Source organism: Telmatherina bonti (assembly GCF_933228915.1).
Source record: "Telmatherina bonti genome assembly, chromosome: 17".
NCBI classification, from domain to species: Eukaryota; Metazoa; Chordata; class Actinopteri; order Atheriniformes; family Telmatherinidae; genus Telmatherina; species Telmatherina bonti.
In genome coordinates this window covers 20,649,545-20,659,323 of record NC_136615.1, presented here as the reverse complement: position 1 = coordinate 20,659,323, position 9,779 = coordinate 20,649,545, and the positions used below count along the sequence as shown (strand labels likewise).

The 9,779-nt window shown below is 36.1% G+C and overlaps 1 protein-coding gene and 1 long non-coding RNA gene across 2 annotated transcripts; both read left to right on the top strand.

The window, feature by feature from the left end:
- Positions 1 to 6,066: 6,066 nt before the first annotated feature.
- Positions 6,067 to 8,533, top strand: sftpba (surfactant protein Ba; the record flags this gene model as incomplete). The annotated part of the gene is made up of 7 exons (XM_079256345.1): positions 6,067 to 6,170; positions 6,262 to 6,311; positions 6,696 to 6,770; positions 7,897 to 8,019; positions 8,114 to 8,227; positions 8,351 to 8,431; positions 8,519 to 8,533. The coding sequence occupies exons 1-7, from the start codon at positions 6,113 to 6,115 to the stop codon at positions 8,531 to 8,533; spliced, it is 516 nt and encodes a 171-aa protein (XP_079112471.1). The 5' UTR covers positions 6,067 to 6,112.
- A 103-nt stretch (positions 8,534 to 8,636) lies between these two features.
- On the top strand, positions 8,637 to 9,634 carry LOC306768561. The gene is made up of 3 exons (XR_013771661.1): positions 8,637 to 8,737; positions 9,436 to 9,494; positions 9,567 to 9,634. It is a non-coding gene; the product is annotated as an uncharacterized lncRNA (long non-coding RNA).
- Positions 9,635 to 9,779: the final 145 nt, after the last annotated feature.

The window sequence follows — 9,779 nt, the reverse complement described above, 5'->3', positions numbered from 1 at the left end:
TGTTACCATCACTACGCAAAATAACATTTAACATGGGTCCTCTGTTGTATAGACTTGCAAGTAAATGTTCGTTATTTTATGCAGTATGATCTGGCAGTGTATGAGATGTTTTGTTTTGTCTCTTTGAATTTCTCCTTGCTTCTTATTTCTGTTTTTTGGGCAACAGGTTGTTGTTTTGCATTTTTATATTTTTTCACAGAAAAAGGAGTCAGTGACTCAAGTGCATGGGTGAAGAGATCCTGTTGATGAGTAAAGAAACAAAAAATGGACTGTCCTTTGGTGATTCATCAAATAAATCTGCATCCTTAAAATAGGGTGGTTTCTTATTTGATCATTGCAGCTCCAAAGACCCTGCATGTACATATACTGAAAGCTGGGTTACCGTAAATAAATACTTCACATCCACCTCAAGATTTTTTTTTTGCACTCTTTGAGACACTCTGCTTGAGTTTTATACTTTCCAACATCAAACTGCTCAATTAAATATGTTTGTTTCTTGCTAGAGTCAGGCATTGTGGTAACAAATAACCAGTTTTGACTGGCTCACACTTTCCATCCTCTAACAGTAACCAGAGTGAGACTTTGGCAGGGAAGTTCAGCTGGACATTGGGATATGGAACATGAAATCAGCTTTGCAATCCTTGGGATCTCTGCATTGAGCAAAAGGAGGGAGGAGTCAAAAGGTAAGAAGTTGTGTGGGGAACATATTCAGGAAATGAAAAGCACTTTGACACATTTAGCAAACACAATACACGCATATACAGTCAGCAGGTTAAAATCAGATTAAAAACTCACACCCAGAGATAAAGTATGGGAAGGCTTTTCTGTAAAGCACAATTAAATCCTTTTGCTGATCTCTCTATATGCGTGTATATGTTTAGATATATGTATTTACTCAAACTGGAATGAGCTTCTGTATATTCTATTTTTGTATTTGTCCTTTTTGTATTTTGTAATTTTTATGTCAACATAACTTTGCTACAACTTAAAAATGAAATTAAGGTTCAGAATAAGACCATAGTATGTGTGTTGTATTTTTATTTTTCCTGTCAATGTTTACTTTATTGTTTATCAGCGTTATTTTTTTCAAGACCATAAAATTAAAGAGTTAAAGTCTCTTCTTTATATGCTGTGTTGTCTCCAGTTTCACTGCTTTCTGCTTTCAATTGAATTAAACAAAATCCTATTGAATAAGGTATCAGCCATTTAACAAGTAACAATAAAATAGACATACCATAAATTTGATCTTACAGCTGATACCTTTATATATGCACATTTTACACTTTATGATTTACCATAAACATGACTGCAAACACAATGTTTTTACTTTTGGTTTCTCGCTTATTGCCCAAAAGACAATGTTGCTGTGAAATAGCTCAGTGCTAAATCTTTTATACGCAAGTGAACGTTCTTAAATCAGTGGAGAACAGTTAGAGTTGCAACACAAGCTGCATCCACTGTGCAAACATTGTAAAACTTACTACTTGCCAGCTGCGGAAAGCTGATGTCAGTTTTCAAGTTTGTAAAGCACAAAAGAGTGTCTCCAGCAAAGCAATGCAACGTCAGTATTTAGACTTATTGACTGTTTTTGGTCATTTTTTGTATTTCTGCTAATGAATATAGTTTCTACATATGAGGTGCTGGTATTAAAAGACACTGCGTGGATATGCACCTTTGCCACTGTTGTAATTTCTATGCTTTTCACTAACTTTTGCTTTTCACTAATCTCTATGTTGTGTTTACTGATAATTGTTTGTGTGCTGCTGCTGCTGATGGCTATTACTTCTTTTCTTCTTTCTTTGTGTCTGGAGAAACTAGGTATTGTCAGGGTTTTGCTGGGCTGCCACTAGCAACATTCTCAGGAGACAAAAGGGTTTAAGGGTGTTTATCTACAAAAAGCTTGGTGCAAGTTGAATCCCTGGGATTTGGAAAACGTGAGTGAGGTCAGGTTCCAAACATGGGTCGAGGGAAAAGTCAGAGGGCAGACCGGTGTACAGTAGTGAGTCAGGGAAAAGAGTCCTGATCCAGGAGAGGTAAAATGACAATCCAGGGTCCTCGTAGACGTAGACAATGAGTTGCTCCAGGAGGACCTCTGGTGGACAACAGTAGAAGGAAACTCTGGATCCCAGCAGGTATAGTCAAATAGTCAAAGAAATGGCTTTGCTTTCATAAGAAATTAAATTTATCATATATGTTAGTACATGTTAAAGAAAGCATTGGAGCTCTTTTCCTTTTATTATGGGAAAATTTAAGTAACTCTTCAGATCAGACTACTACTGGTTCATTTAATTCTGTCAGGAAGGTTCCTAACAAAAAAAAGGCTTTTTGAGCATACTCAGTGATCACAAACTCTGGACCTCTTGAGCTAGCAACCCGCAGCTTTAGATGTTTCCCTGCTGCAACACAACAGATTAAAATAGCATGGTTCTCCAACAGCTTGATATCCAGTTCTGCACGAGTCTCTTAACGGCCATTTAGTTGAGGTTTGTTGCAGAAACATTTCTAGAGATCAAACACTGCAGGGATTTCTGAACTACCTAGTTTCTGAACTAGAGTTGGACCTCTTAATGATATTGTACCTCTGGAATGCTTCCCTCAACAGGCAGGTTTCATGGCTTCAAAAGAAGCCCAAATCATCACCCCTCCAATTAGTATTTCATGTCGGTGTTTGTGTTAATATGTTGTGCTTATTGTCATTAAATGTGGCTTTCCTGATTGGGAACAAGCATGTGGAACTTGATCTTTCTGTCCAGCAGCTAAAAATTTGTAGTTGTTGAAATTCTGCGCTGAGGTCAGAAGTCATTGTTTTTGAGTGAAATATACGCAGAAATTTTTATAATATCAGTGAGAACACCAACACTATTACCATGAAAAGAGATTATCCACTGACATAGGAGCCGATTTCTTCAACTACGTTCTCATTGGTGCTGTTAGAGGGCACTGTACTGTTACCTGGGCAGGTGACGGATATAGGGGGAACACGTCACTAGTTTGGTAGATGTTTGGCCTGGAAGGCAAATAGTTTTTGACCGCAGGGCGCAACGTGTAAATGCCACAAGATTATTGCAGATGGAATAAAGAGGGATGAACCTGAAATAAAGCAATCTGAGTGAAGTCAATCACGGTAACGCGGCACGTCAAAACACTCTGTGTTTATATATCTCAGTAGCTTTGATTAGACTTATCTCCTTCAACTGATGACTGTAGTCGTCAAGTTTAGCAATTGATTACTGGATGCAGGCATTAGCTTTACTTCCTATCTCCACTTGTTGAATAGATCCAGGCAGAAAGATTTCCACATGAACCCCCCACCACCACCACTTTACAAAGAAGCATCAAAGAACCATCTGGTTTTAGGAGTTCTTGTCTTTTTCCCTGCAATAACATTGAGTATCACAAAAACCCCTTGGTACAACACATCAAATAGACATTTTAGATTTAGCTGGCAATAACTTTCTCACCTAATGACCAACATCCCAACCTGTGAACATAATACAAGCGTTTATTTTAACATTCTCAAAAAGAAGCTACAAAAAAAATTCAGACTTAAGTTCAGTAATGTTAAGCCAGGACAGGGATGGAGAGGAAATAGAAAGAATTTTATCAGAGACATTTGCAAGGAACGAAAAGTAGTTTTTCTTCATTTGATTTGCTGAATGGTTGTTAAAGACCCTTGAAGAAACCACAAGATGGCACCAGAGCCTAACACCACCTTAGCTCATTAAAAACTATTTGTTTGACCCATGCTGCTGTAGTGCTGTTCTTCTTGCACCTATTTAATTATTTTATACTACATGGAATTACTGTAGCCATTTTGATTGCCTGCTTACAACTGCAAATAAGTTATTCAATTCATTTAAAAGGTTACTGTTCTCTTTAAAGGAAAAACAAACTAAGAGAAATAAAAGATGAGGAGACAAAGAGTGCTGTAATTTGCTGTTCTGAGATTTTTATCCACTAAAAGTTGAGTTCAGGGGAACCCCATGTAATAAATTATACACTGCTTGCAATATTACCTCCACACATCTGAAGAAAAAAGACTTAAAACTAAAGCTTTCATTATCACAAAAGATGGGAATTTTCAGAACGGTACTGCTAGAGAAAAAAAAAACTGAATAAGTTTACTTTGCAGTGTGAGGATGAATATAACTGCCTCCAAAAGAAAATGACATGGGGTGAAAAGTTTTCATGGGATTATTCAGAAAAATAATGACAATTAGTTGCTCCTGCATCCACTGCTCCAAAAGCTGTTTGCTTCAAGAAGGGTGACGAGTTTCCGAACTGAGTAAATATTATGAAGAAACCTGAGACTCTCCTAAAGAATCCCTACATCCCTTCAGCCGTGTTCTTTTAGGTACAAGCAACTGTGGTGAACCATTATTCACAACACTGTGAACTACACCAACCAATATTTAGAATTACATTTAAAATGTTAGAGGAGACTTGAACAAAGTTTTTACAAATGAGTTCCCTTAATTAAAAGTCTCATGTCTTTATCATATTAGAGCTCAATGACTTAATAGATGTCTTTATATTATTGCATAACTCTTGTTCATATGGCAAGAGGCAGTGTATATGGTAAAAAAAAAAAAAAAAAAAGTATTAAATCAAGAAATGTTAAGTAACTGGCCTTGTGATAGACTGGTGACCTATCCAGGGAGGGCCCTGCCTTTCACTCAATAATTGCTGGAATAGGCTCCAGCTTCCTGCAACCCTGAATTGGACTAAGTGGTTGAGAAAATGGATGAATGGCTGTTTAATAACCAGAAAAAAAGAAAGTAACTGGTAATTTGTATCTGTGAACAAATGAAGAAAACATTGAGTGAACCTAAAAAAGTGTGGCATTCAGCTGCTGAGTTTTATTTGTAAAGCTCAACAGCAAAAGGAATCTGTTGTTGTGTGAGCAACCAGAGAAACTGAAAGTAATATATTAAAAATATCAATGTTAGGACAGCTTTTCAGGTATTATCATTTCTTTGAGCTGAAACAAATCATGTTATTAAGATGAAAATGTTTTTGAATTAGTTGAGGCAATTTATCTTCACAAGTTATTTCAACTTAAGTGTGGGACTAAGTCTGTTTTCCATCCATCCATTTTCTACTGCTTGTTCCAGTGTACACTTGTGGGGGGTGCAGCCCAGTATCTACTAGGTGAGAGGCAGGTTACCACCTGAATAGCTATTCTAACTTTGTTCAAATGAAAAGTCTTGAGTTTCTATCTTTATTTGTAATCCTTTCTTTCTTTTTTCCTTTTAAACTGTGCTATCTTCAGTCATCACACGCAGCAAGAGGATGTGTATTGTCTTTACCATGGAGCGTTCAGAAATGTGCATTTACAGTACGTACATGAGACACTTGTGACAAAGTTTAGGAGAATACAAACTCGCCGTTGAGGTTTAGTTCACCAAATGAAGAAGCAAGAATCAGTGGTTCACAAAGGAACCTGTGGCAGAGAAATCCATTTAATGTGAATCAAAACAAACTGTATGATGGCAATCTTTGTAGGGAAAGTTACGTTCCTAAAGTCAAACTTATATTTTTACACATATGCTATTTTTCCAACATATGTTGATATCACAGTTTAATGATTTGTTGGAAAACTGGTAAAGGTGTGTCATAAACAAATAAACAGAGATTTGAGCTGAATTCCTAATTTTCTGGAGTGATTCGGTTTCTGAAATGTTGCAAAGTCCAAGTTTGAGGCAGGATTAACCTTTGTCTAATTTGTCTCCTGGATAAGCAAAACAAATTTTAGTTACAGTGCGGTGCCAGGTTATTTGCAACAAGTAATGATAACCTGAGAGGAAACACTGAGTGAAGGAGTGAGATCTAAAACAGTTTTTAATAACTACAGCCTGTCTTTAAATGATAAAACGTCATGGTTTTGTTTCTTGGTGTAAGGAAGTGAAAATGACACTGGACTTCCCCTTTGCTGAAAAGCTGAAAATACATCTTATCAAATTAGTAGCCTGTCGTTTTTTTTCCCTTTCAAAAGCTGGTTGGTGGGGGCTACAGCTAACTAGTGGGCCATATCAGATATAAGCTGCACTGGTTGTTCCCTCGCAGATGAGAGAAGAGAGGAGCCGGGGTTCAACTAAAAACCAAATAGTAAATGAGGATGGCCACATTCGTGTTAACTTTGCTTGTCTCAGTTGGTCTTCAGGGCTGTGGTAAGACTGCAAATTTTATTTTTATTTTCAACAACTGAGTCCAATCCTGAAGTGTGAAAATTATAAGATTTCCAGCATTTATCCTCTGCAGTTCTGACTATGACTGATGATGTCAACCAAAGTCTACCAGATCTCACAAAAGTAAGTTATTATTTTTATTTGTATTCTCATTTCTTAAACTAATCATCTGGAAACTGGAATAAAAATTGTTTGATTTAATTTCTATTATAAAGAAACAATTATTATTAGCTTCCCAGGATTTGCAAAAATAAAAAAAATGTGCTTAGATTATTATGTATTTATGTTTTTAGATGTGTAATAAAACCACAGAATGACCCAGAGAGATTCACACAGATGCAATGTTAAGCATGCATTCATACTTTATTTTGATCAATTTGAACTAAAGCAGATAGAAATTAAATTAAATCTAATGAACATTCAGTGTCATCAGTTCCTATTATCAAATGTTGTTTTTTGGTAGTCTTTAATCCACTATGATGATGTGATGTTTATTCCAATATTCAGACAGGGGACGTCTGCCAGGACTGCACCAAAATATTTGAGCTCCTTGTTGACATGCTTTCCAACGCAGACTTCGAGGTGAGAACAATGGTAGATTTCCCAGCAAACACATACCAGAGTGTTCATATTTGCTCACTGATAATATTATCAATACTGTCTAAATCTGTGTTTGCAAGTCAGAATTAAAATATGCAATGTGTGAATTCAAGCAGCTGCTACGATCTGCGGCTGCAGTTTTTATTAAATAGAAGAAATGTTTTGAATTCCAGGAATTCAATCGTACCTGTTGTCTTATCAGCTCAAATACATTCTGCACATTCACACGTGCAAATAATGAGGAATCAGTGAAGCTCAAACTGAAACCCTCACACAGTAAAACAATGTTCCTGTTTTATTCTCATAAAAAGCCACTTCCTACATTCTGCATCTAGCGAAAGCTGAAATGAAATTGTCCCACTTGAGTCCCAAGAGCCTCCTTTTCGATTAAGTCTGTTCTGGTTTGGAGGAAGTAAAGTTTTTGTGAAAACAACATAAACTGATCTATATCTTGTTATTTTAAGTATCAGTAGCAACCTCAAGCATCATAAACGCAGTTGGTTGTCACCAGCACATGTACAGTAATTCACAGAAAATAATATTATAATACGCTTTCATTTTTTAATTTGTTAATGCATAATTGTGTAAAAACAAACGAATGAGATAAAACAGAACAGGTCCTGGAATAATGAATTAACAAAAAAAGTTTTTACAGGTTTTAAGATGCCAAAACAGCACCTGTTTATCTGTTATGCTAGAAAATGTGATGGGGAATGACAAGATATAACCCAAATATTTCTTTTTTTTTTTTTTAAAAATTCTATTTATACTGACGTTATCAATCAGAGAAACACTCATTTTTGACAGTTCACCACCCTGTTGCTCCTTACTAAATTGCAATTTCCCATTGGATCTACTTTCAGCCAGGTTAGAATGACCCATAAATAAAAACATAAAAAAGAAAAAAGAAAAGAAAGTATCTTCATAAGTAGTACTATTGTCATCTTCAGTTCTCTGAAGAGAAACTTATAAATAAGCATTTGTTATTATAAAAAAAATAATAATGAATAGGCATTAAAATAGTAGCACTTAACCCATTTAAAACATTGGTGGAAAATCATCAAACATGTCTTGGTTCAAGTCAATAATCACGGTAACTTCATTCTAGAAAAAGATCATGGATGGCATTGAAAGTCTGTGTGCGCACCTGCCAGGACCAACCGCCAAGATCTGCAAAGAAGAGGTGGACAAGATGCTCCCAGTGGCCATCACCTTTGTTACTGGTGTTGCCGTAAGTTAAAGACACATTCATTATTGAGCATGCCTGAGTAGTAGCCGGACTCACTGCTCTAATTCCAGCACATACATCGTTCCCTCCTCCCCAGAAACCAGCAGAAATCTGCAAAATCCTTGGGCTCTGCAGCTCCTGTGACAAACATGAGAAGATGCTCAGCTACTTTGCCAATGAAGCCCTTCAGGCTGCTGTGATGAAGCACAATGTTAGTCAAATACAACTTTGTGATGCACATTTTTAAAGAAAATAAAAAAAAGGTTCTGTTTATATATTTATTTTTCTAATCTCCTTTTAATTTAATCTCCTGCTGTTTGTGTCTGTCAATAAGGCCAACCCTACAACACAATGCACCTTCTGCATTTTCCTTTTCAAAACCTTGGAAGATTTGCTGCCTAAGGAGAGGACTGAGGTGAGTCATTCGTTATATGAACCCTGTGCATTTGAGGTAACACAACACCTTGCAGTTGTGCACTTTGCAAGTTAATATACTTTTCAGTGCACACTCATCTAACCCCTTCATTGATCCTGTAGGGTGCTGTGATTAAGCTGCTTGAAGAGATTTGTCTAATCTTGCCGGCTTCCTACCGAAACAAGTGTGATGCAATCATTGGGAAGTTTAGTAAGACGGTTCTGGATGCAATCTTGGGCTATGCCACCCCAGAGACAATCTGTGGCCTCATCCATCTGTGTAAAGGGCAGGAGGTCTCCATTGTGGGTCAGTTTGACTACTTTGTTTTCAATATATATATATATATATATATATATATATATATATATATATGTATATATATATATATATATATATATATATATATCTTTAAAAAAAAACTTATGCTTACCTTTATATAATGCTTTAAAGGTTATGAAAAACACCATTTTTAAAAGTTTCAAGTGATCTGTTGAGAGAATGATTATTTTTTTTCATATGATAGATCAAATCACAGACGCACCTTCTAATATGTTAACTAAACCAACATATCAAAGCTGTGGAATGACTTTGTATCAATTCCCAGCTACCTTAAAAGGTAGAATTTGGTTTTCCAGAAATTCCTATAACTGTACCCATGTGACTGGATACAACTGGATTCTAAGTGGATAAATGCTAATTTTCAACATTTATATTAAATTCCTTTGTGGTCTTTTCCCCTCCGACAGTAAGTTAGACTAATCCTTTTGCCTGGCACAGTTGATAAACATTACCTGTACACCTCTATTATATATACAATCTGATATTTCCATTTTTCTTTGCTATTTTTAATATCCCTAATCTCTATCACAGACACCTTTTCCACCATAAAGAAAATAAAACAAATGACAAGATACTTCTTGAAAAACCTGAAGCCCACATATGTACTATATGTATGTACTCGTTATTCAAAACTAAAATGCAATTGTTGCTTTTTACATTCACAGACCCATGCATCTTGCCAACATACAGATGCAGAGATGCCAGGACTGCCCTCAAATGTGGAGTAAGTAAGCTGATGAATGACCTGCTTAGTTGATGGATGCTCAGCGGCGTAAACATTGTTTCTCTTCTTTAGACGGTTTTCTACTGTCAGAAATTTGTCTGGAAGCCTTTAAACTACAACACAATCTAAAATTTTAAGGGTAAGTAAAAGTTGATAACATTAATATTATAAAGCTATATTATTTCTAAGCAGAATAGCTCCTTAAACAGTTTCTATTTGGTATTTTTCATAGGGTGGGACTCAGACCAAGAGTCACACTCATCAACAGCTCTGATCGCTCAATGT